General features: G+C 50.7%; 1 protein-coding gene and 1 long non-coding RNA gene across 2 annotated transcripts; one reads left to right on the top strand and one right to left on the bottom strand.

The window, feature by feature from the left end:
• Positions 1-452: 452 nt before the first annotated feature.
• PPP1R3B (protein phosphatase 1 regulatory subunit 3B) lies at positions 453-6150 on the top strand. The gene is made up of 2 exons (XM_068681670.1): positions 453-561; positions 2872-6150. The coding sequence occupies exons 1-2, from the start codon at positions 548-550 to the stop codon at positions 3761-3763; spliced, it is 906 nt and encodes a 301-aa protein (XP_068537771.1). The 5' UTR covers positions 453-547; the 3' UTR covers positions 3764-6150.
• An 841-nt stretch (positions 6151-6991) lies between these two features.
• On the bottom strand, positions 6992-14539 carry LOC137856373 (uncharacterized). The gene is made up of 4 exons (XR_011096406.1): positions 14449-14539; positions 12084-13978; positions 9082-11984; positions 6992-8097 (listed from the first exon to the last, which is right to left on the bottom strand). It is a non-coding gene; the product is annotated as an uncharacterized lncRNA (long non-coding RNA).
• Between the last annotated feature and the right edge of the window lie 12158 nt (positions 14540-26697).

Genomic DNA, 26697 nt, shown 5'->3' with positions numbered 1-26697 from the left:
TCCCCCCCCCTCAACAAAACCCCCTTTTTTCCTTGCAGAGTAATAAGTTTATTAAGCGGCGGCTTGCGGCAGGCAGTCCCTGGGTGTAACAATAGCTGTGTGCACTTCCACCAGTTAATTCAAACCAAATGTCGACACTTCGATCCTACTTTCATGGGCTGGAAAGGAGGCAAGAGAGAGTGACATTGCTCAGAGCTGTTCATGTAGAGGATAGATATAGGGGGGGGAGAGGGGGAAATGCTGTTTTCCCCCAACTTTGTGAGGGGGATCAGGGCAGACCAAAGCCAGCAGGTGCCCGTCAGGCCAGCGGACCACCCGCTGGACCCTTGTTGGTACCAACAGCACCCCCAGCCCTGTGCTGGGGGCTGCCTGGGGCCGGGCCCCTCAGCGCCATGGCCGCGGCCCCGCTGCCATTGGCCGCGGCGCGGGCCGGGGAGGGGCCGGGCGGGGGCCGGGCAGGGGCCGGGCGGCGCCGCCGTCTTAAGGCAGCGGGGCCGGGGCTGGGGGCGGCCCGGGGGGAGCGGCGGTGGCGGCGGGGAGCGGCCCCATGCACGGTGCCAGGTATGGGAACGGCTAGGGGGGGATCTCGGCTTCCTGTAGGTTTGCACGGGGAGCAGCCCCGGGTTGGGGTTGGGATGGGTTTGAGGGTTGGGATTTGGGGTTGGGGGAGCGGGGCGGGTGGCACGCAGGGGGATGCTTGCGGGAGCTGGGCTGTGTGCTGGGGGCTGCTCGGGTTGTTCCGACAGCCAGGCTGGGTTAAATGTGAGTGTGAATAACCCCTCTTGCTCTCACCTGCTTCCCCTTCCTGAAAGTGAAGGGTTCAGAGCGAGCAGGGGCATCTTCTGGGGAGGGCACCTCCAGAGGTAGAGGATTTGGTCTGATTCAGCCTGCCCTTTCTTATTATTTTTGGAGGGGAAGGGGGTCAGCCCCTGCTGCCTGCCCCTTGCTGCTTTCTCCCTGCTTGCCCACTTTGCCCAAGCTGTTTGCACGCTCCCAGCTTCAATGCGTAAGCTCCAGGCTGCCAATGCTACCCCTGAAAGCAAAGGGTTGTGAATATAACCTGGGGAGCAGTGGGCCCCAAGTGAAGAGCAGGAAGGTGTCTGGGGCATGAAACAGGCTGGAAGTGGCTGCTTGTAAATATAGGTAGGTAGAGGGCTTGTACTTCAGTCCCTAAGCTTGGAAAAAAGCTCCAAGTAATGCAAATCGGGCTGGGTATTCCTTGCCTCTGCATTATGAGCGTTAGGGAGTTGCTGATGCTTATGATGCTTGTGATTTTACTCGAGTTTTTAGCAGCTGTGGGAATTTCCTTGACTCAAAGGACACAGCTAAATAATGCAGGTGAGAGAGAAGCATTGGGAGCTGCCTGATTTTAAAGGAGGAAGTGACCTACATGAAGTGCGTGTGAGAAACTCGGCAGAGCTGAGCGGGATGGTGCTGGCAGGCAGGTGGATCGGCTGCCCGTCCTGTCCAGCTGCCCTTGAGCTTCAGAGAAGGCTGGAGGAGGACACGCAGAAGGGGATAGCTGGTGGGTGTGTTGGGAAGCCAGCCCTGCATGTGGGCATCGGCTTGCTCAGAGCACTTGCTGAATGGATGCTGTGAAGGACTGCTCAGAGCCGCTCTGTTGGTGTTACGGGGTGGGGAGTTAAAGCACCGAACTGCAGAGTGGCTCTGCTGCCTTTTTCTTGGCCCAGGGACAGCTGCCGAGTACTCGAGCTGGCTGTGCTTGGTTTTGGCAGCACGAGCTCTGGTGTAGCATGCGGTCAGCGGCCGCTGCTCCTGCTGCTGGCTCAGTCTGCACAGTGCAAGTAGCTCTGGAGGATGGTCTGCAGCCTTGTGGGGAAGGTACACTAAGGGAATATTCTGACTTTAAGGCACGGGTGAGCTGTGCTGCACCCCTGGGGGAATAGTCTGGATGCTAGAGGAGGAGATACCGTGGTGGAAGGGCACACAGTCTGCCCTGCTAGGGGCCAAGGACTTGTTTCCAAAGGTTGCTTCAGCCTCGAGTAGGTAAGCTGGTTGTGGCTGAGCCCTGTGGTTATACTGATGTTTCCTTGGGGCTCAGCACAAGTGCTGTGGAGGCTTAAGGTATGAAAGGAAAACCTCCCAGCCTGTCTGAGCTGGCATCTGTTTTAAAACTCTGTAGAGGGAAGGAAGCTGCTTCCTCTCTAGGTGCAATGTTGGCAAAGTCTGCACCCTTCTGCTTTATCCAGCTCTTGCCATCCTTGCATCCATGTGGGCATTTTTTATGGAGTAGTTGGAGCAATTCTTGGAGGTGGTGATGAACAAAGTATGCACCTCAATCCAAGGGGTGCTTTTCAGTCTCTTAACACATGTGACATCTGGGGTCCTATAAAACCCAAGGTGAGCTGCGTACAGCAGCCTGTGACCACATGAGCTCCTGCCCCTACAAAGTTGTCAGATGCAATGGGGAGAGTTTTGGGGGAGGGAGGAGAGGGCAGCAGGAATACTGCTTTATGTGGTGCTGGAATTTGATAATCTCTGGGTTTTGTGGACATAAGCAGGACTGAGACGTGGATTTTGCTTTGGATCAAAAATGTTCCAGAGCCTGCTATTGCAAGCCTAGTAGGGCAGTGTCTGTCTGTGTCTTCACGTGGTAGCTCTAGCAATTGGAGGTGAACTTGTTCTTCAAGGGTACAAAAGACTAAGGTCCAGACAGTTCTGCTGCAGGACACTTCCTAAAGTGCCTGTAAATTGCTGTGCAGATACCCAGCTCTTACAAAGCTTGAGGAACTTGTGGGGATGATAGAAACCAAGTCTTTGGGATGGATGGGGAAAAGTGGTGTAGCAACTGTCTGACAACTCATCAAAATGCTCCTCTAACATAAACTGACCCTTCTTCTCATCCTCCAGAGTATTAGACTACTTTCCTCACAAGCAAGCGATGGCTGTGGACGTAGCGATGCAGCTGTACCTGTGCTCTTCACCCCTGCGAAGAGAGAGGTGTGCCTGCAAAATTGCCCCAAAGCCAAACAAGCCGTTGCGGCCGTGCATCCAGCTGAACAGCAAGGCACTGCTGACAGGACCAGAAGAGGCAGCAGACTCCTTCCCACACAACAAAGTGAAGAAGAAGGTGTCGTTTGCAGACAGTAGAGGCTTCGCTCTGACGATGGTGAAGGTGTTCTCGGAGTTCGATGATCCCCTGGATATTCCTTTCAACATCACCGAGCTGATCGACAACATCGTGGGTCTGACGACGGTGGAGAGGGACAGCTTTGTCCTGGATTTTGTCCAGCCCTCTGCGGACTACCTGGACTTCAGAAACCGTCTCCAGACAGACTGCGTGTGCCTGGAAAACTGCATGTTGAAGGAGCGGTCTGTGGTGGGCACAGTGAAAGTGAAGAACCTGGCTTTTGAAAAGAGCGTGAGGATCAGGATGACATTCGACACCTGGAAAAACTTTGTAGACTACCCGTGCCAGTACGTCAAGGATACATACGGAGGGTCAGATCGGGACACGTTTTCCTTTGACATCAGCTTGCCCGAGGGAATTCAATCCCATGAAAGAGTCGAGTTTGCCATCTCCTTTGAGTGCAATGGCAAAGTGTACTGGGACAGCAACAGGGGCACGAACTACCGCATCATACGGTCGGAACTGAAGTCTGCCCAGGAAGCCATTTGCCCCCCGCGTGGCCCTGACTTTGGCAGTGCCTTTGACCAGTTTGGGAGCCCTCACTGTTCCTACGGCCTGTTCCCTGAGTGGCCGAGCTATTCGGGCTACGAGAAGCTGGGGCCTTACTATTGACCTAAAGACCAAGTCCTGACTGTTGCTGGCGTGTCTGCAGGCCTGGGAGCCCATCTGAATATGAGCTGGAAGGTGAAGGAAACAAGGCTCTGCAGAGCTCTGCATCAGCCTCCCAGCAAAAGTGCAGCGCTCTGCTGGCGGCTGGCTTATAATCAGGGACACCCCCGGTGTAATGGGCTGCCTTCCCTGCCCGAAGTCAGCTAACTGGCTCTCCAGATGCTCAAAGGAACAGGAGATGTTGCTTGCCTGTCTGTTCAGTGCTGCTACTCCTTCCTCTTCTGTAAAGCTGCTACTCTCCAGGGAAACACTACAGTGCTTGTATTGTGTGCCTAAGCTACGTAGTGATGGCTGGCTCGTGTTGCTTGCTAATTTTTTTTCCCATAATATGTTCTAGTATTTTTTTTTTTAAAGCATGCTGTACTTCAGCTGCAGGGTTCTCCTTGCAAAGCTGGTCTGCGCCTGTCAGGGAATTAGGAAGTGGTCGGCTTGTGGGGAGCAGTCATCTTCTCATGCACTTCCTCATGCGAGGTCCTTTCTGCTCGAGGCAAGAAGGGTATTTTTGGAAGCGAAAATACAACTGATGGTAAGAGGTGTAGCTTGCAGCCTGCTGTATTAGGAGACATATGTGCCTGTGGGAGAGAATCTGATATGCTTAGTCACCAGTTTTATCAGCTGATCTTGAAAAGCTTTCATCATATGCTGGATGTTACCAAAAATAGAGATTAGCTGTAGCTGTGCGGCGCTTTAACACAGCAGTGGGTTGACAGTTTTGACTGCCTTCCTTAAAACCTTCCCATCTTTCAACCACAAGTGACCAATGATGCCTTTTTCCCCTCGATGGATGTCTGAAGCCAGCTCCTGGCCTTGCTGGGCCCCGAGAATGCGAGTACTTCCTTCTGTGAACTGTGTGGCAGAGTTTTGCTGGGGCCCGGGGGCTGTGCTCAGGTGCTGTGGGAGCTGAACACAGAGCACAGCTACTCTGCCACGTCCCGTTAAGAAAAAAAGACTGTAATGTGCCTACTGTGGTGGAAGTGCCTTGGCTGAGAGCGCGGTGGCACGCGTGGTCTCAGCAAGGGTTTGAGATAAACAAGTTTTGGAAGTGATGTTGCTTTTTTTTTTTTTTTTTTTTATGATCCAGTGGTTTGTTACTCCGTGCCATGGACTACTTGGTAGCTAACGGGGCGGTGGGGCTCACCCACAAGGTGAACCTGCTGTAGTGGCTGCTGCCATTTCAACCCGCGAGTGCCCAAGTTTTGTGCTGTGCTCACCGTAGGGAGATGAGGTGGCCAGCTTGTGGGGTGCCAACAGCCTCACACAGCTGCTTGCGTTACTAGTCGGGCGGAAAAACCTTAATCCCTCATCTCAAAGGGAGGGTGCTGAATAGTTAGTAGACGTAGAGGTCAAGGGAATCTTAGTGCATAAGCTTTATAAGACTTTGGGGTGTCTGTAGTAGCCTCCAGATAGCTGGAGAGTGGGGCTAGACTCCTTGTTAGCTCTTCAAACCTGGCTTTTAGTTGAGGAGACTACTGCATGAGTTACTTCAGCTGTTTTACCCAAACCCAGAAGGGATGCAGTGATCGCTGTCGGATGCTGGAAGGAACAAAAGGGCTTGCAGGAAGAATAGCTGGCTTCCAACTGCTGCCTTCCCAACCTGACATCAGTGCCTGTTATCGCTCTGATCGCTCACTCCGGGTGGTAAATCTGCTTGCTAGCCCGGAGCTCGCCAGGTCTGGTTCCTCTCTTCAGAGAGCTTCCTGAGTCAGCTCTTCTCACCTGTGTCTCTTGGAGGGACTGTTGCCTAGCTTGGTTCAAACCTGTTTTTAAAAGTCTGAGCGACACTGATGTATTTTTTTTTTTTTTTTGATTTAGTGTGCGATGCTAATGCTGTAAGACACTGTAGAGAAGTTGTGCTCTCCTGGCATGCTCGCGTGCCTCCCGAGGGCAGTTTGTGGGCTGGAACAAGGCATGTATGTCTGGGTGCTGCGCATGGTGCTGTCTCCTTGGGGGCCTGCGTGCTCGCAGGCTGTGGAAGCGGTGTGCTTGGGGAACAGGATGGAGGATAAGCTAGAAGAGCAATCCCGTAAGTAGAAGCTAGGCTGGGAACTGACTATTTGACCAATAGGAGTTCAAAGTTACTACTTGTGGCCTTCCCCCTCTTCCCTTTTTCCATTGCCAATGTGAACATAGAGGTAAGGGGCTGCTCTCCTCACCCTATGCCTGGAAGTGCCTTGTGGGGTTTTGTGCATGTTTTTGTTTTTAAAAGATATTTTTGTACACAACATTCAAGGGGAGAAATGCACTTTATAATTGCGATGTAATGAGTCTTTTAAAAAAAATGCGGTTCTGTTTTTATCTGATTGTTTAAAATAAAGGTTGAAACCATGTGAGCTGTGTGCCCTGCTGTCTCATTTCAATACCCGTGGGGTTAGGGAGGGGGTTTGGGCACGAGGGCAGCTTCCTGCAAGCAGCGCTGGCAGGGAGGAGCACACGTCCGCAATGGACTCTGCAGCAGGAAGGAGCTGGGTCATTCACGCAGCCTTCCTGCCAACACAAACGCTTCCAGAGAACGCTCTGCAGCCGAGGAAAGGAGCCAAACTTTTTGCAGGGGCAGTGGCTGGAGGAGGCCTGGCAGCGCGGTGACGTGATGCTCCTCCTGGAAGGGAAACTGCACTCCCAAATTGATCAGCTCAGGCTAACAGTAACAGGGATCTGAGGCTGTTTCGAGGATCCCTCTGATCTTAGATACACCGTGGAGTTTCTCCACTAACCAGGGTGTTCCTGAACTGCTCTTTACCCTGCTTGCAGTAGCAGGAACAGCCTTTTCAGGTTTTTCTGCATTGATTTCAGGTCAGCCTCTGCTGAAGCTCAGTCCTTCCCCCCCTTCCACCTGTCCTGATCTGGGATTTCTCTGCCTGGCTGCTGGTGTGTGAGGGATGCTAGGGTGTGTGTCGTGCTGGGAGGCTCTGTTCTTAAACCAAGATCAGAAGGGATGGAGGCCCTTCAACTCCAAACTAGCTCTGCCTGTTGTCACCGTAATGCACAGTTATCCTGCACTGGCAGGAAGTTTCCCCTCTGCAGGAAGGGAACAAGTACTGTAATGCCAGACAGGGCCAGGTTTCACCTGTCTTTGGCCAGGTCTTGGTGGCTTCCTGAAGTGTTGAATTTTCAGCAATCAACTCTGGAGCTCTGGGTGGCCTCTGCTGTTTATCTATAAAGTAAGAAAGAGCAGGGGGGAGGGAATAAAGCACAGCACAGCCTTTGTGTGGGCTGGCAGACGGTATTTCCTGTCCTGCCACGAAGCTTTGCAGTGAGCTTAGCCCTTGCTCTGCACAGAAGCAGTCCGTGGCTATTTTGGAGCCTCCTGCTCTCACAAGAGAAACTGTCTTTCCTGAGTGCCTTGCCCTCTACAGCAGCTGGGTGAAGGAAAGCTTTCGGTTTCTCAGGTTCCTCCCTCACTCTTTGCACCACACACAAAAAAAAAAATGCTGACCAGGTGAGGCGCAGGATGTTTGATCAATCTTTAAAGCCGCTCTCTGCTGCAGGGGGATAAGAAACCTGCATGCACCCAGGAAGCTGGGTGTAAGCCGATGGCTCAGCTATCTGCCTGACATTGACATCACCCTGATATTGCACATCATTTCCTGCTGGTTGTGTTGCTTATCTCGCCATCAAAAGTGCTTCAAGTTTTAAATATTCTTTTACTAGCACTGTCCTATTAATCAAGCACACAGCATGGGTTTCCCTTTCAAAAGACCATCCATTTTTTTCCTGGTTTCAGGGGGAAAAAAGCTCGTAAAAATAATTTTGCCCTGCCCCACTGTGTCCGCAGGTGATTCAGGTCAGTGCTGCTTTCACATTTGAACGTGAACCCGAGCTTAGGAGTGAGGTGACCACAGTCAGACGCTTCCTGTGCGTTTTGTGGCTGAAACCCCCATGTGACAGTTTCTGCTGCAGAGATAAGGAAGTCCGAGCTAACCCTGCTGACAGCTGGGGGAGGTGAGGGGATGTTAGAAAGGCCAAAAAAAGAGCTCTTGTCCAGGTGGTGTTTGCTAGAGAACACAGACACGGGGACTGCTGTGTTTGTAAAGCCCTTGGTGGCAGGTGTGATTGGGCACTTGCTGTTAAAACATATCCATAAAGCACAGGCAGATTTCTTAGAGTGCTTCTGGGCCCCGTCTCTCACACACACAGCCTGTCCTCTGAGGCTCCCAAACCCCCGCATCCTTAGGGTTTTCTGTGCCACCTCTGAACAGAGATAATTGAGTCATGTTGCTCCTGGCTGATAGTGGCCTTGGGAAGGCCAGGTCGCCTGAATCTGCTCCCCGGGGGCCAGCCTATAAAAGAGGTCTGTATCCAGCTCCCTTTGCCAAGCACGCTCTCCCCCTGGCCCAGGGATGCTGTCCTGCAGGGGAACAGCTCTGCTGAACCAATGCCCCCAGGGCAGCCCCCTTTACAGCAGGTCAGATTGCAGCGTCTAGAGGTAGTGACAGCGGCAGGACGTGGGATCCCTGCACCACATCCTGGCAAAATGTGGTCAAAGCTGTTTCAGAAGATTGTCAAAAGTAGGTCCGAGCAAAGGGCATGACGGCAATTGCTGCTCAGGGCTGGTGACAGGCTGAAAAAGCTCCTTTTGAGGCTTTGTGTGCTGAAGAAGGTCCTTGAGTTCAAGTTTCAGCTTAGCCTGCGAACCCAGTTAACCAGGAACTGAGGCTCTGCTGCTGACTGCGCACCGGGCATCGGTGCTGCTCCTCTCTGTCCCCCCTCACTTACAGTCACGCTCTTTCCAGAACAAGCATCCCACACCAAGTACAAGGGATAACGTTGGTTTTACAGTGTCTTCCCCAAGCCCCAGTGTGGTCTGGACTCGGGAAGGGCAATTGTGAGCAGTGAGGGAGGTCACGTTAAGGCCCCAGCTCCCGGGAGCACCCCGCACCCTGGGAGCAGCACAGAGCTTTCCCAGAAAGACTGCAGCACAGGGCTGGGCTGTACATCACCCAAACTACCCCCTTGTTTCCCCAGACGTGCTCTGACTGGGACATTTGGCTGGCTCTAATGCAGTAAAACCTATTTATGCCCACGTTGCTTTTTGATAGAGCTTCAGACTGAGTGCTCCAGCCAGCAAGGTTCTGCCTCACTGGGAAGCTGCCCAGCCCGTCTCTGTCCTCCCCTCTGGAGGGGTAGCGTGCCAGACAGTTAGCTGTGTTTATAGACTTGTTATTGACATTTACACGACATTTAAAAAGAGGAATAGAGCGCCTTTGTTGGGAAAGAATTGCAGCTGGCACGTTCCTCTGGTACAGTTAAGTCCGAGCACTCACCAAGGAGCAGTGAAATGCTTGGGCTCCTGGAACAGGGATACAGACAAGCCCTCCTCCGACACATTAGTCACACGTCTCCTCCTTGCTCTGCTGCTGCTGTGTAGTCTTTTTACCTATAAAGAAAAGTACAGAGGAGAAAAGGCCCATGAGGAAGATGCTCAAAAAAGCATAAGAAGATGGTGAAATATTCAGGGTATCTTCTATAAATGTTTTCATAGCTCCCAGCTATTTCTGGTGTGGGGGTCTTTTTGAGGCCATGGTGATGTCTTTATGTTTAATGGATTCTGACGTGGAGAGATCTCGGGGTGTCTCCTGCTTGCAGATAGTTCAGGTTGCCGAAAGCCTCAGCCATGTGGATGCTGATGACCCCAATGATGGAGGTGCCACCACATCTCTGTGCCCTGGCCCTGGCCTGCACTGCTCTCCTGGGAAAAATACATGGTCCTCTCAAATCAAGGGGACCCTGGGCGATATTGCAGTCTTGTCAAAGCACCTGTTTGTTCCAGTCTCCCACCAGATTCAGGACATGTGGATGCGAAAGGACAAGGCAAGTGGCCACAGAGCAAAAATATTTCAGAGCTGGGAAGTACTGCCCCACAGTCTGCTCCAAGACAGACCATACAGCAAGGTCCTTACCATTTCTCAAGGCATCCTGCAGCACAGATCAGAGCCCCGTTCCCCATACAACTGCTAGAAAACCCTGCTGCCCTGCTGAAGACAGCTCACCCTCCAAAGATACCCATCAGGGTCAACCTGAGCAAAGCAGAGCCCACAGGGCCAAAGCAGGATAAAGACAGCTGCCATGCACCAACCAACACCCCAACACCCCCTTGCTGGTGAGCACAATGTTCACAGCAATCCCCTTGGGCCCCGGTTTCCTTCCTAGCACCCAGTGACTGGCAGCAGGGAGCTCATCATCTGCTGCGCTTGCCATCTTTATGGTCCCTGGCAGAGCAAAGCAGGAGCACTACCAGCAGGAGTTTTATTCTTCGGTGTTTGTGCAGTGACACTCCGGCGCTATGGAGACAGCCCTTTTTGTACCAGAAGAAATACAACAGCCCTCTCCAGCCCCCACACAGGGTTTGATGACAATTGCCAACACCGTGGCAGGTGTTGGGTCTGTGTTTCTGTACTTGCTGTGATCAGTTGGCCTCTGGGAGGCTGTCAGAGTGCTTCTTCCTCCACAAACACAGCTGAACGTCTCCCTGATGGTGTTGCAGGTACCACCAGCGTAGCTCTGGGTGATGTGGTGACAAGGACAACGCGTGGCACCTTCCATCCCTCGCTCAACAGCACGCTCGGTTGCTGAGGTAGGAGTTGGAGGAGGTTGAAACGGGTTGAAACGGGTGTCCCTCCTGGGCTGAGGGCGGCCACAGCCCAGCACTGCTTTCTCCATGAAGCCATCTCCAGGCAGTTAGCTCCCACCAGGAGGCAAGCTAAGAATAAATAAATCTGTTGAACCCTCCGCTCCTCCGAGGCAGCTTCTGCAGGAGAACTTCGCTCCAGAGACCAGAACAATTCTCACTTGAATGCTTTATGGCCGTGCAGGCAATTCAGCAGGCATGTACTAACTTTTAAGTCAACAAGATTTCTTAGACAACGAATGGCTCTGCACGCAAATCCTTCGGTGCTCCTAAACCTCCTGCTGTAGCAGCCCAGCGCTGGCGAACAGGGAGCCACAAAGACAGCAGGGAAGCACTTGGTGGGGGTTGATAGCAGGACGAGTGAGCATTTTAATCGTTTTTTCCCTTTTTTAGTTCTGGTATTACTGAAAGGAAACACAGCTTTTGTTCAACCAAGTTGTCTTCTGAGTGGAATTTGTTTAGAGGAAACTAGAGAGGGAAGCAGAGAAGCGGCCCTCTGAAGACAAAGCGAGATGTTAGCGAGGAAAGAGGTCTCTGAGGGCCTCATCTTAGCCACAGTGATGCTGTCGGATTACTGTGGCTAAGACAACGCTTAATTGTCTTAATTAATGCTGTGAGGACACCAGGAGCTTGCACGGGCCATCCTCCTGTGAGGTGGAGGGAGTGGTATCACATTGAAGGGGCTGGGGCAAGACCCTCGTGCTGTGTTACCCAGCTGGGCATCCAAAATGCTGTGTGAGCACTCACTCCCCTGTGTGCTCAGAGGGTTAAGTCCATAAAAACGGCAGCTGCACTTTGTCAGCTTGAGAAATCCCTGCCCCAGGATGAGAGAGTGGCAGCCAGCCTGCACCCTGTGCCAAGCTGAGCCACCGTGGGCTCTCCAGTTCCCTCTATCCAAACGCAGCACGGATCACAGGGCATGAAAACACCGCTTGGCTGCCCACACACCGCAGATGCACAGCCACTGACCGACCCTCTGATCGGTGACTGCTGGGCTTCCCATCCCAATAGTCCCTTTGAAATGGGGACACGGAGAGCACCTGGTGCAGCACGTGCAGTTATTCATCTCGTGTCAGCCAGCTCCTTACGACAAAGCCCCGCCAGAGACGGCAGGCAGCTTCCCCCATCACGGGTAGGGAAAGCAAGGAGAAAGAAGGCCTCAGCTCAGCTTCCTAACAAAACGAGAGCTGCACCAGTCTGGAAAAAGCATCCCCACCTTGAGGGGATTTGCATTTCTGATGCTCAGTCTGCCTGCCCGAGAGAATGCCCTTGCAGGAGAGGCTGCAAGCAGAGAGACGTGTAACCCAGTCCTGTATGACTTACTCTAAATGAGGCACCACCCAACTCCAGCTGTAGCCAAACCAAAGAAAGGCTCTTTTCTTCTGAAATGCACCGGAGGTCATACGCTGGCTTGTCTGGGGTTGTTTTTCAGCTCTTCTGCTTGTGTTCCTGCTTGGCTGTGTCTCCCTTTGCAAATTCCTCAAGTGGATCACCTTTGTTTCCTTAACGATATGAAGAAGGAAGAAGTTGGGATGTGGCCTTACAGGGAAAGAAAAGGAAAAAAAAGGAGATGTAATTTATTGTATCTTGCACCAGCTGGGCACTGAGAACAACTGGGAGCTTCAAAACCACCCAAACCTCCATCAGCAGCTGGATTTTCCAAGGTACGGACGACCCAGCAAGGGGAACGGTTGAACAGTGACCAAGCAGGGTTCCCAGATGCAGTGCAGACCCCACGAAAAAGGAGGGTGCTCAACCTGAAGCCCAGGGAGACACCCAGCACTCAAGCATTCCCACCTATTGGAGGGAGAGATCACTTCACAGCCAAGCAGATCAAGCTGTAACTGCAGCCCCGGGGAACCAGACCGCTCCAGACTGGCGCGGTTATTGAGTTGTGGGGATGAATAATCACCCAAACAGCTTCCTCCGGGCGATGCAGGGAAGAAATGTCACCAACCAGGCGAAAATTGAGGCCATATGTTTCTAGAATGCCTTTTGAAAGGCATGTGCTTCACGAAGCTGGAGGGAGCTGAAGCGCAGATTCCCAGCACAGCTCCTTCCAGCTCCTTCTCTGGCCCGAGGGACTCCCCAGGCTCTCTTCTTCAGAACAAGGAGAATGCTGGAAAGAGCAGATGCTGGAGAACTGCCTCTGGCCTGCTCCAGCTGCCTGCGAAGACAGCTCCTGCGTGGCAGCAGCATCTCCTTCCACTTGGCAGGTGCTGACTGGACCCGAGCCACAAGTCAGGCTCTATTTTCTCGGGGTCGGAAGAAGCAGCCACCTGGAATTAGCACGTAGCCCTTAACCAAAGACACTCTGCTGTCCATTTTAGCTGCTGATCTGAGAGCACAGAGGTGCCAGCCCCTGTTCTCTGAGCTTCATTCCCTGAAAAAGCAGGGTGAGCATCGCTTTTTTATTCCATGAGGGAAGATCGTCTCCCACGGTGCAGTTTCTGGGAAGTCTGGGTCCTTTCCCATCCCGACAGCTAGCATTTTCCAGCCCTTGGGAGGCCTGTCCCTCGTTGCCTGTCTCTCTGTGTGCCATTAATGCATTTGTGCCGGAGCTTTGGCTGCTTACCCCATCCTGAACAGCCCTGGCTACAGCTCCCACTTCTCCCGAGGGCACGCACCAAAGGCTGGGAAGCTGGGAGAAGGCAGAGTGAGCCCTAATCAAGCAAGACGGCTAGTTATTACCGAGCTGTTATTTCGACTGCAAGAAACCCTGGAGCTGCAAAACTGCTTGCCTCATGTATGTTCATTAGCAGCACGGATAAGAGCAGCATTGATTGCAGACTATAATTAGATCTCTGGGACCTTTCTGGGCTGCCTTCCTTTGGCACTGTGCTGCTTTGAAAGCACTTCCAATTTCTCATCTCATTCTTTTTTTTTTTTTCTTTTTTTTTTTCTTTTTAAATTCTTTTCTGAATGATTGGGATGGCATTTCCCTATTCAGCAGACTTGGGGCAGTTCCTGTTATTTTCTCCATTGTGGCTTGCAGAGCTCTCCCCAGCTTGGTGCCACAAGACCCACACCACGGAGCAAGAAAAAGCTGCATTGTTTGGCTGCCCTGGCTCCCTTGGGCTGCGGGCTTGGCCAGGCTGCAGTTCTCTTCTTAGCACTGCATTGCCAGCCTGCCACGCGAGCCTCCTTGCTCCAGATAAGATGCCAGGACGTAGTTTCGTGGGCACCTTCCTCTGACGATGACTGTGATTTTCTTGGAATTGCTTTCTTAGCATATTCTGCTCAGCCAGCCTGGAGCTGTCCCAGAAGAGATGAGCGCAGTGAGCCGGCACGAAGCACGTCCTCTTGGCAGGGTGGCCTACACGGAAATTATTACTCCTCCTTCGCTGTGCTGGAAAACAAACTCAGCATCATCTCCGTGAAAACAGGAGAGGAAGAGCCAAGGGAAAGACCCGCAGCACAAAAGCCAGGTGCTCACGTATCGGCACTGCTCGTGGCAAGATGGAACCGGGGGCCTCGCTGCTTTTGGCCTCCCCTGCGCTGAAGGAGGGTATCCAAGGAAGTGTGCTTGTCACCTGGTTGGGAACACAAGTCCAAACCGACTGAAATTAAAGCATATTTTTTGAGAGGGGCTCTCTGTGAGGTCAGAAGCTCACTGAAGACAAAACATTTTGAGGAAGAACTATTTTTGACTCCCTCCGTTTTCATCAGAATCACTGATCTCACACTGATGTGTTATCTGAAGCAGATTTCCTGAGTGCCTGCCTCTTTCCAGTAACTTCAGGCAGCGATACAAACCCTGGCCTCACACTATATAAATTAATCACACTGCTTTCTGCAGTGTCAGCACGTATATTATCCTGCTGCTTGTGCTTCAGAGCAACGTGAATTTCGAGAAGCAATTTTACTTTTATTCCATAGCCCCCCCTTTGCTTCCCTTCCCCTTCCCTACCCCCAGATCGCTTTTCTGCTGGTTGAAAGTTAAAGCAGTGTAAATTTAAAGCTCTGTGCTGAGAAATGGCTTTGTGAAATGACACGTGCTTACACATGACATTTGCTCCCTGTGTGAGATCCAAGCCAGATCTTCGGAGCTCGGTGGCTCTCACATGGCTTTGCTGGTTGTCACTCCTCGGGACACAAGGAGAACCAGTCTAGCAGAGGGAGCAGGTGCTTTATTCTGGGTGATTTTCTAATTACCTATCAGGTGTGCTCACGCGAACCACAGTACCTGGAGATGCAGCAAACAGGGTATCATCGGCAGCGCACGGCCTGGCTGTAGCTGGGAAGTTTGGGTGTACAAGCAAGAGGTGAAAAAGAAAGGATGAGCTTGAGCCTCAGAGCCCAGCACAGGTCCTGAACCAGCTCGCACTGATTAGCAAAGATTGGAGATCCAGATCTCCACCTGCACATACAGCAGGAAGACCTTCTCTAAACTAAGCAGTATGAGTCTGGTCTCCCCACTGACTTTCAATATGCAGCTGATTTTTGACCCACAGACACCTTTTGATACCCAACTCCCTTGAAGGTCTTACATGTTGTCCACAGCACCTTGTAATAAACCAGGCATGGCAATGCCGGCAGAAGTACCTAAGCTGCAGGACGGTAACATTTCCAACTAGCTAAGACAGGCTCCCTCTCTCCCAAAACAACCACAGGATTTCAGCAAACCCACCCGGCAGAAAGAAGAACCAGCCACAACCCTTTCTGGCCCGCGGCACCTGCCAAGGCGCTGCACAGTTTGCGCTGGAGTCAAAGTCCACCAGCGCAGGGACAGAAAGCCAGCAGCACCTGACTTTCCAAGGTAACCTGACCCCACTATTAAATGCCCACGCTGTGAATTATTAACAGCGTTCCACCCAGCGCCTTATCATGGGGAGCCTGGAAATAATCGCCTGCTTTCAAGGGCAAGTTCAGTTGCCTTTGTCTGACCTAGATTCTATAATTTCCCCCCAGCCCCCACCTGAGCATTATTTACACTTTCAAGCCGACACGCTTAGCACGTGGATTACCACCCTTCCATGAAAAGATGGACACAGGAGTGAAGGCCACTGCTCCCTGCCTTTTGGAAAGGGATGAACTGAAAGGGAGGCAGAAAGGGTGTGTATTTGCTGTGTTGTTTTTTGTTTTGTTTTGTTTTTTTTGATATGGTTTGGCACTGAAAATGCACATGCTGGAAAAGGAATTGAATGCTGAGAGGACACTAAGGTGGAGACTAATTTGTGGGGCTGAGAAAGACGAGACATTTCAAGGGCCCCATCGCCCTCCGCTGCCTCACTTTCCCTCTGGAAACCCACTGCTGGCAGAGGAACCCATCACACCACCCTCGCTTCTCTCAGGGGCTGATCCGTGCCCCAAATTTCTCCTGAGATTTCTCACGTCCACGTGGTACCTGGGCAGCCGGGTGCTCCTGCTGGCGGCGCAGGCTGAGCAGCAACCCATGCTGTGACGTGAGAAACGTGACGGCTACGCTGCGCAAGGGCCTGGCTTCTTGCCTGACAATTGGCTCAAAGAAGAAGGAAACAAAAGAAAAAAAAATAATTGTTTGCAAGAGTATCGTGGAGAGCCATCAAGACGGGGCTATTAATAACAGGCGAGACGTAACCTGCAGGCCACACCGAGGACGTGTCACAGGGCCTGTCGGTGAGGCCAGCCTCTGGTATGTGCCTGAGTGGGGACCTGCAGCTACTCGACCTTTACGCTGAATATCGTGGTGCTTGGTGATGTTCTTGGGAAACACCCCAGGAGTGCTTCTCCCATTTAACAACGACATTCGCTCTGCCCTGTGCCCATCCCCACCACTGTGAAGGATGCCATGATAGGCAGGCATCACCCTTCGTCCTCCCTCAGCTGAACTGCCATACCTAGAAACAGCCTAAAATAGCCTTTAGCTCTCTCTGGGCCATTGCTACCCAAAACAATCCATTGGCAGCTCTCACGCGGCGGTGCTGAGGGTGCTACAGGAGCACACAGAGGCTCCGTGTCCAGCCAAGGCAGGCTGTAAATCCATCAGACAGCAAGCTGTGCTTGCCGCGGGGACATGTGAATCCTATCCCTGGTGATCACATACATTATGCTGGGAATGTGCCTGCCCAGCCCCTGCAGCTGCTCGGTGCCATGGAAGTCCCTCCATCCTCAGCACTGCCAACGCAGATATTTTTCCCCTGAATATACTGCATTTATTTGTAGCACCTCGAGAATTTTCCTTGCTTTGTTTTCTGGCCACCCTCCTAGTTTTTTTTTGCAAGGCACTTTGGGTTGTTATTTCATGCCAGGCTAAAAATCATGGAAAGTTATTGCTTGAGCTACAATGGGGTCTCTGCTTGCCAAAACTCCCCTTTATACAGCCCTTATTTATGTACAGCCCTGTGGCATACAGCCCACAGGTCATCTTTCCGAGGGATCTGCTCTGCTACCACCTCGCTGACCTCCGGTGATACCATACTGAGCACAAACCATTCCTCCATGGAGCCTGAGCGTCTCCCTCTCCTGCCAGCACCACGCAGAGACAATGCCGTGTTCCTACTCAGCAGCATTTTCTATAAACCACAGCTGGCTTCTAGTTTACAGCAACGGAAGCAGATCTCTCTATTTCACTGTTTTACTGGGAAATAAAATTATTCCATAGCATTTACCCAAAAAAAAAAAATCCTTCCCAGGTTTCTTTATGAGCAGGAACGGGAGGAAGACGCTGCTCGAGCTTCACCTCCTCAAGGAGGTGTTGGCAGTGCAGAAGAGCAGAGCCTGACACAGTTAAACGAGAGCAGTGGCCAGGCTGCTTTCAAGACCAAATCCATCAGCCTACAGAGCCTGCTGTGCCTCCTGGACACCAACCTCAACGAGAATAGCTCTTGAGGCCAGCCTCTCACTCCCCATGGGGTAGCCCCCTGGGAAAGCCAAACTGCGAGCATGGGAACCATCTACCAGGCCAGTTCCCAGAGAAGCTCCCTCCCCATGAGCACCAGGCCTCTCAGACCAGGGGGCAGAGAGCTGCGAGAGCCCCATCTGCACGTGCAAACCAAATCCCCTCATCAGAGTGAAAGCAGGGATGGGCGTGAGACCACCAAACATCACCCCAAATGCTCACTGCTGAGACGAGATGCTCCACACAGGGCAGACACCCAAGGGCCCAGCTAAACACATCTCCCTTTATTGAAAGGAGATGGGAAGAGACAGGCCAGTGATCTGGGAGGGTCTGGAAGCCACGCAGAGTGTCAGGAAGGGCAGCCTGGGAGAGAAGGCGGACAGGGAAAGGTAGATAAACCCAATCCTCTTCCTTGTCAGTGGCTTTGCTTGCCCCTCCTGCTACTTCCAGTACACAACCACCAGGAAAGCAGCCAGCTGGAGGATCTGGAGAAGGATGGAGGAGAGCCCAAAGGCCAGAAATGCAGGTGATGATGTCCCAGCAACACTGAATGGGGATGATGGGACCTTTTCCATTTGTATCGTGTGCCCTCACGGATCTGAGGACCTAACAGCAGGATCCCCCTGGACCAGCATGGTCATCCTGCTCCACCATAGGGCTCCACATTAGAGGAGAGCAAGGAACTGGTGAGAGCTTAATCCCCTGCCAAAAACGGGGGAGGAACCTCAGATTGAGGCAGGATGCGCATTTCTCACCCACACAGCAAGCAGCCCTGCCCCACATATTCCCCTGAGGAAAGGAGGAGACAAATGCGTGCTACGCCCTGACCAGAAGCCGGCCAGCAGCTCCCAGCCAGATTGGCCATAAAAGTGCAAAATAACCCTGTCGTTCAGCCAAGCCATACCTCGTTCCTGGGGAAATAATTTACTAAAGCGTAGGCAACACCAATCAGAAGGCCCACGGGAAACGCCCCTAAAGGCAGCTATAAAGCTCTGTCCAAGTTTCTTCCAGGATAGGTTAAGGACACCGTCTAAGATCACAGAATCATACAATATCCTGAGTTGGAAGGGACCCACAAAAATCACTGAGTCCAGCTCCTGGCTCCACATGAGACCACTCAAAAATCAAACCGCGTTTCTGAGAGCGTTACCATCACAAATGGCCAGTCACTGCAGCGAAATTTTGTAATGCAGCTCTTTCTCCAGATGTCTGGACCTCGATTCACTTTCACTTTTACTTTCCATACTGTTTTGAGGTAAGGAACAAATGCAGACTCTGTAGTTTTCTTGGCACAAGCAAATCGCTCCCAACACGGTGTTTGAATTTACCTTGAAGGAGGTCTGAGTGCCTGCAGGGAATGCTGCCAGTAGAAGGCACAGCTATATTTTTCACCCCGCTGAAACCCAAACACTTGATTTAGGCCTTCTGCGTGCTCTTCAAGGAGGCTTTTAACAAAAAAAAGAAGGCTTGGTACAGAAAACAACAGTTCTACTGCACTGGAGTCACGGGCTTCCTTGACTCACAGCATTGGCAGAGCTGGACTTCAGAGTTGGACGCAGGCCACGGAGACCTTAAAATCCCAGTAGGTTTGAGCCATGCTGTCTGGAAAGGCTCTCGGCTGGGCTCCGAGCCTGCTGCCCATTGCTAACTCGGGACAGGGTTATTGCCGTGTGTTGGCTCGAAACATTTTCTCTGTTTCGAGCAGTCATATTTTCTCCAGTTGTTGCAAGAGCTTTTCCTCTGCTGCTAACCTTTCCGATAGGGTCAGTCGAGAACGTGCCGGATATCTGTCCTCCCCGTTGGTGTGAATCCCACATCTCCTTGGTTTCTCCCTGGAGGAGATGGAGAGAGGACAGCAGAGGAAGGCCTCCTGGCCCCAGAGGTGAGGCAGGCTGCTAACCCAAGCTGTAATGCACGGCCTAGTAGGTAGCACCACCATCTTGTTCAACTGCCAGCTTTTACAGAGCCTGGGACTGGTTAGTTAGGGAGAAAACCTTTTAATTTCATGTCCCCATGTAACAATGAAGTACGAAGGCCATGCTGAGAGAAAACAGGCCAAGGAGCGGAGGTGGTACTAGGGAAACCTAGAAAGGCAGGGAAAGCAACGTCTCCCACAAGGTGAGGAAGGAATGGCATCCTACGAGGTGTGGAAGAAATGGCATCTCTCTTAAGCAAGGTCATGAGGTTGAGAAAGCAGCCTCTGAAGGCACAAAAGGATACGTGCAGCTGGGCCTTGGTGTAGAGGAGCCAATGCTCCTACAGACAGCAAAAGCCCAACACCGAAAGGAGCTGGCAAACTGGCAACCCTCTGAGGTTGGCAACCCCTTTGAGCTATCCCAGAGGATCTCAAAGGATTTGGGGATGAAAAAAAGTAGTTAGCAGATCAAGGGGTCTGGAAAGGGAAACAGGCAGTGCAGCCTTTTGTGTGAATGGCTTCAGTGGCTGAATGCCAGCAGAACAATAGAGAAGCCAGTGACAGAGAAGAGGGAAATTTGGGCACCTGCCCAAGGCTACTGAGGAGCAGGTATGTGACGGAAAGATCAGTCCCACAAAGCTGTAAGGCCCAGCACCGCTCCTCTGCACTTGTTCTTTCAGTGAGGTGTATGCAGGATGCAGAAACCAGCACCTCGCCTAGCCCACACCGATGGGTCTGACTGTGACTGCAGAGGAATGCTGTGAAGCAAAAGCACGCACAATATATTAAGGCCACAGTGGACATTTTGGTATGATCACCAGGTTTTAAGCCTGTTGGCAAGGTTTCCAGACGTGCAGTTTTCCCGTGAAGTCATCTGACGGACCAGGTCCGGAGCCAGAACCTCACCATCTTCCATATAGGGAATTAAACCTCCTGTGGTTCCACTCCCCCCGCTCCCTACATTTCAAAATAATGTTTAAAAATAGGATGTTTCTGAGTCCAGCCTAGGGAAAACCATAGGAACAGTTGCTACCCAAAACAGTGTTGCCATGAGTTGTGTATACCCGAAGACTGTAAAACGAGTGCAGAAAGCCAGTGACCTCAGGAGAGGTCAAAATGGCTGCAAAAGGAGCCCTCAGCAATTCAAAGGATTCACTTCCTTAGCGAGTGCCTGCCAGAGCAGATGAACACTTTTTAATTATTCAGCCTCCCCCCCCCCAAAGTCATTAAGTATACTAGTAACAAGTTAGCTGAAGTCCTAACATCTTTTTTTTTTTTTTTTTTTTTTTTTTGATGCGCATACTACATTTCCTTTCAAAAATATCTTCACCATGCAAAAGAGCAAAAGCCGGCAGTGTTTGATTGGGTCTTTGCGTGTTTGGCTTATGTGCATTTCAGGAGAGAGAGAGAAGTATGCAAACATGGGAACGGAGCCAGCACTTGCAAAATTCATGAGAAAAATTACAGCGTCTGCTTCTGCAGAAGCACTGGCTCTGGTGCATTTATAATTACACAACCAACCAACAGAAAATAGAAGTATGCAGGACGGCCACTTGCACATAGCTGTCTTTCCCTTCTCCCTCCGGAAGCACAGGGACATCAGGTCTGAGCAGTTTCTTGGCCTCTGATACTGTATGACCAGATCAAGACAGATGAACAAGTCATTGGCAGTCTATCCATCAACCAGAGCCAACTCAGTGAAAGGGAGCTCCTATGAAGGTCAGAAGCCTGAAATTGAGGTTAAGCATGCCAACAGAGGGAGTCCTCCTCTCTGGACTTCACAGTCCACCTGCTGGTGCAGGACCACTGATGATGAGAGCTTCCTTATCACTGATGGTCCCTGAGAGTGGACAAGCCAGGCTGGAGGTAGAAGGATCTAGGACATTCATGCTGCTCCATGCCACCTGGCCAGGCAGTCCACCCCAGCAGTTCTGAGCTCATTTCCAGGACAGAGGTGGAGGAGGAAACAGGTTCTTCAGCTCCCAGTGCCAAGTCAGAGATGATGTGACCTGCTGCCACAGCCCCGCAGTGACCGGAGGTGAACACCAGGCAGCAACACCATATTCAAGCATACCAATATGGGATATGGTGAGGCTGTTGTAGCCCTGCCTTGGCCCACTGAAAGGCACTAAATCACACAACTCATCTCTTTCCCTTGGATTCTGTCACAGCACAAGATCCTGCAGAATCAGCTACGCATGCAGATGATGGTGTGCCCATTGTATAAGGCCAGTGACTTGCCTCTGACAGAACAGGCACTCACCACTCTCAACTCTTGCCAAGTTAAGCAAAGTGGTCTCACTGTCTTTTGTCTACCTAAAGACCTCTTCTGTGTTGCTGGGAGGACAAGCAAAGTACAGATCATCTTCGAGTCAGCTACGTGGCTCCAGACAAGCCATGTAAAACAGAACCCAGAAGAAGAGCAACTCACCAGGAACTGGAAGGCCCTCCCAAGAAGAAGAAAGGCTCTCAGAAGTGCTCAGAAATATAGACAGCCTTAACACCTTGTGTTCGGTGACAACACAAAGAAAAGAATTTCTGTCCAGGACTGAGTTTCCTCTTCAAACACAGAAGAGGGACTGGCCCTGAATTTCTCAACAACATTGAAACTCAAAGCTTCCTTCTTGGTTGTTAAGCACAAACCTTAAACTAGGTGTGCTTCTAGCAGTGCGTGTATTAATTATTGCAGCTGGTTTAAGTGATGGATAATCATTATGAAAATGCCTACGGTCGTGTAAGTGTCCATTGGAACCTATTTTGCGAACCTTACTGTGCTCAGCTGTGGAGGTATTAGCATTTTTCATCCTCCACTGCTAGGTGTGCTTGCCACTCCACATGAAGTTGTCTAAACTCACCTGGTCAACAGTTTGTTCCAGTCCGAGCTGGAAAAAAGGATATCTGAAAATGTTCTCTGCATAATGGAGGGTCTCAGCTTGAGAAAGGTCATTGTAAAATACAAAGAGCAAAGAACAGGGGACTCTTCTCTTGTTTGAGCACGCACAATGTGGAAATCTATCCTCAGACGATTCTTATAAAGTAAACAATCTAAAACACAATGTCTCTGCAAAACTAGTCCGTATCAGGGAACTGCAAATACCTGAAAACTGGAATAACATGTTGAGTAAACCCTACTTTGGTACCTTCTTATATTTTTCTGGCTAGAGAACAAAAAAACTTTCTATATAAGAATAAATCAATAATTCACTATCTCAGTAGTACCCAGACAGATTGAGAGCCTGTTACACCAAACATTGGCAAGTTTAGAAAAGAACCTGGGGCTAAAAAACAAAACAAAACAAAAAACTAACAACTTGGGGAAAACAAGTATGGTGCTTTTTTGCTTTTTTTTAGGAGCCTCAGAAATAGCCGAAAATTAAAACTGACCTGAGTATCTCATGAGGTAGAACCTCTGGCTGTGCACAACCTCCTGGGTTTATTTGTTTATTTCCAGAACTGGCTTCCAACTGGGTTTACTTGGGAAATATTTGTCCTTCTCAACTCTGACTGCTTGCGTGGCCCTGGAAATGGAACTTGGGATCACCATGCACCCCTAAAAAGGGGTCTGGATACAGACACCAACCAAAAGTGTTAAGTTCAGTGCTTTGCCTCGACCCTTTCCTCAGTTTTTGCTTCTCTCAGAGCATACTCAGACTCTGCCTGCCTGATGTGACATTTTCCTAGGTGTCAAGATCTCATAAGCACCTTGAGTAATAATTTCCCCACACCCTTCTACAGTCATGGCCTACAGTCATGGCTCAGGAGAAAGGTATTTTTTGGTTTTGTTTTGTGTCTTTTTTTTTTTTTTGACAACTTATTATTTTTGAGGGCCTATTTACATCTAATATCTGCTCACCCCTCACTCCTGTTTTTTGACATCTTCCTTATGGAGGCCCCCAAAATGGGCACAGTGCTCCCGATACATCCCTACAGACATCAAGCAGAGGGGAACCAATCATTTCCCTGCTCCCATAACCTGGGTGCAAGCCGAGGACTAAAGACAAGAATCTCCATAATAACAAGGATAATCTTGGCTCATCCAAAAAATGGAGTGAAGCCAGATGAACCCCATCTAGAAAGTGCTTAGAGGTGAAGTTATTCTGAGAGGCCATGGACCCCTGGGATTGCGGCCTGCACGCAGGGTGTAGTCAGTAGCAAAGATGAGTCTGGGTTTTTAGTTTTTGCTAGAATTATATTTGCATATTATCTATTCAGAAGTCCCTTTCTTTCCAATTTTGTGAAATCTTATTTTTTGAGTCCCTTCACTCCCTGGAGAGTCCCCTTCCAACTGAGACTGCCAGCACTATCTGTTCTCCTGGGGAAACTGCCTGCCCATGGCCCGGACAGGTACACTCTCCTCTGGGTCAGGAACTGGCTGGAGGGCCGTGCCCAGCTGGTTCTGGTTAATGGAGTTAAGTGCAGCTGGCGTCCCATAACAAGTGGTGTACCCCAGGGGTCAGTACTGGGGCCTATCTTGTTTAATATCTTTACTGATGATTTGGATGAGGGGATTGAGTGCACCCCCAGTAAGTTTTCAGATGACACCAAGTTGGGAGGTAGTGTTGATGTGCCTGAGGGCAGGGTGGCCCTGCAGAGGGATCTGGACAGGCTGGGCTGCTGGGCTGAGGTGAATGGGATGAGGTTCAACAAGGCCAAGGGCCGGGTCCTGCACTTTGGCCACAGCAACCCCATGCAGTGCCACAGGCTTAGGGCAGAGTGGCTAGGAGACTGTGAAAAGGGACCTGGGGGTGCTGATGGATGCTCACCTGAACACGAGCCAGCAGGGTGCCCAGGTGGCCAAGAAGGCCAGAGGCATCCTGGCTTGTGTCAGGAATGGTGCAGCCAGCAGGAGCAGGGAGGTGTCCTACAGCCATCAGAGATGTTACCCACAGACACATCTATAGAATCCAGAGTCCAAGAACTGGCTGCCAACCAAGCTCTCCAGCGACCCTGAATGAAAACCAGTACCAATGGTTAAGATGGTTGAATAAGCGTGCCGTCATGCTGAACTTTGGGAAGGTGTCTCAGGCAGCCCGAAGCCAGCACCCCACCCCCAGCTCTATTTTCAGTCTCCTCCAGAATAATATTGGCTACTTTACAAGTTTGTTATTGACACAAAATTTGTTCCCGGTATGCCAGGTAAATGGGGATCAGTTTGCCACGCTGCTGTCACACAGGGTCAGAGTCACCTGCGAAATAGCGCAGGCCCCAGGCCAAACCCAGAGACAAGGCCACAATAGCATTAGCTGCCTAACTCAGAAAGCCTTTGGCTGCAGCATTATTACCTAAATTTAAGGGTAGCAGGACTGGTTGAATTATTCATTGCGAGCAAACTCTCTGGCAAACCTTAGCCTTAGCTGTGTGCTAGCTGTTAACAGACTGTGGGCAAACTGCCTTTGTGTTTACCGATCTGTTTGTTATGCAGAAACATGCGAGCTGCTCATGCAAAACGCTTTTCATGCATAGCAGGGTTCAGCTCAGGAGCTGTCTGCCTGTCCTCTCCTTCCGCAGCTCCCTGCTCCTGAGCTGTGCTGTGTCACAAAGACAACGTGTCCCTGCTGCCCGTGGTACCAGCACATCCCACCTGTGAGGAGAGTGGTGCAGAGCTCCAGGGAGGAGGAGGATCCTGCCTGTGAATTGTGTGGGTAGATGCCACTGTCCTTTTTTTTTGCAGATGCTTCTGCATTTATTTCCTTGTATCCATTTTCCATGCTTGTTTTCCTCCAGAAGGTTATCCTGTTTCTCCAGTGCTTTATTTTTTATTTTTGTTTATTTTTTTGGGCCTGTCTGGAGCAGCAGACTGTCTCCCGAGTTCACTGTCAGATGAAATTCACCATCCTACTCACTGCCACTGCTCTGTTCCTCTCTGCCTTCAACAATCTCACAGCCATTTCCAGCTCTCCTGGCTAAAAATCAAAACAAAGCACACCCAAAGCTTGTGGAGGAGGCTGGTGCCCTGCTATCAGTGCTTCAGGTACCTCCCTTTGGAGCCTTGTACTGCTATTTTCACAGGCAGAGCTCTGTTATCAGGGGCAGCAGTCAGCACAGAAAAACTACTTGGTGGCAACGGAAAGCAAGTCTTTATTTCTATTTTTTTGGTATTTTTCTTTTTGCAACAGAGGGCTGGTTCTCATACCAACCCCTTTCTCAGCTATAGCAGTGTCTTGCAAAGTCGGGTTTGGGATCCAGCACGCAAGCACCTGCACCTGCACATACACAGTGGGACAAAAAGCAGCTCTGTCCTGCTCTTGCAAGAAGTGCCTTTTCATATTCTACCAGAGGAAAGAAGACAACAGTCTCAGGCTTTGTAGCTTGTACAGAAAACCACAGAAATTTAGCAGGTTTAGCAGGTAAAAGTTGTCCTGAGAGGCAACAGCACCTAACCCTGAAAGCACCAAGACGCAGAATCTGAAATTAAGCATTTTGCTCTAAAAAGCTGAAGAGCTGTAACTCCTTCGTTCCAGCTTCAATACTTGCACCACACCACTACAAAACAAAACAAAACCAAAAACAAACAAAAAATCACTCTTTCCTCACTTCATCAAGTGCTTCAGAGATTTTTTCCCAGCTCTGAATCTGTGCAAGACTAAACATCAAAGGCTAACCACCCTAATGTGCAATTGAGCTCTTGGCAAGTAATTTATTTGCCACAAATATCAGCTCCTTCGCCACTCCTTTGCAAACAGGAAGCATAGCAGGAGGTGATCCCAACCTTAACAATGATACAGCAGCTGTCACCACTCATTTTCACTTAAGTGAATAAAAAAAAGAAAGGAAAAAAAAAAATACAGTGAGGTCTAGCTGTCTTCCTCCCATGCTTTTGGGGAAGGCTAAGCAGCTCTGAGCGAGCAAAGCAAACTAATGTCATCATTGCTCAAAGCCTTTGGTGTTTGTGAGGTGATGCCTCACAATCACAATCCTAATCCTCCTCCTGGCTACTTAAAATACCCATCTCTCCAGCAAAGGGTTTCTGGAAGCTAGGGTGCTGTGCTGGTGAGCAGCTCAGCTTCTCCCTTGCAGCAAAAGCCAACAGGATAATTCATCCTCAGGAGGCACTTTGTTGTCTCTTCCTGTTCAGCTGACTGGGCTGTGGGGTTTCTCTCGGGGCACCGTTCCAGTGCCCGCACACATTTGAGCAATAGTGCTACTGGAGATATCTCGAGTCTCCAGTCTGGCCTCCGGGTGTTGCTTCGGGACACAGAAGGACTCCTGCAGGTCCCACACGGCATGTGCAGGCGTTGTGCAGACAGCTCACGTACTGTAAGGACCAGACAGCTACGTTTAGATAACTAAATCTTTCCCATAGCAGGCCCTACAGATCTCATACTTAAGGAGCGTAAGATAGGGTGAATTGTATGTTGTTTGTGCTAACTTCTGAGCAAGAAGAAATAAAGTGGAACTGGAGATAGGACTGGAGTGAAAACTAGATATCTACGGAAAAGCCAGCAAGCAGGGAACATTTCTAATCAAAACGCATCCTTCTTCCTTGACAAAACAACCTCCTACTTGATCCTCATTTG

This window comes from Anas acuta, chromosome 4 (genome assembly GCF_963932015.1).
Source record: "Anas acuta chromosome 4, bAnaAcu1.1, whole genome shotgun sequence".
Taxonomy (NCBI): Eukaryota; Metazoa; Chordata; class Aves; order Anseriformes; family Anatidae; genus Anas; species Anas acuta.
This window is presented reverse-complemented; position numbering and strand designations above follow the sequence as displayed.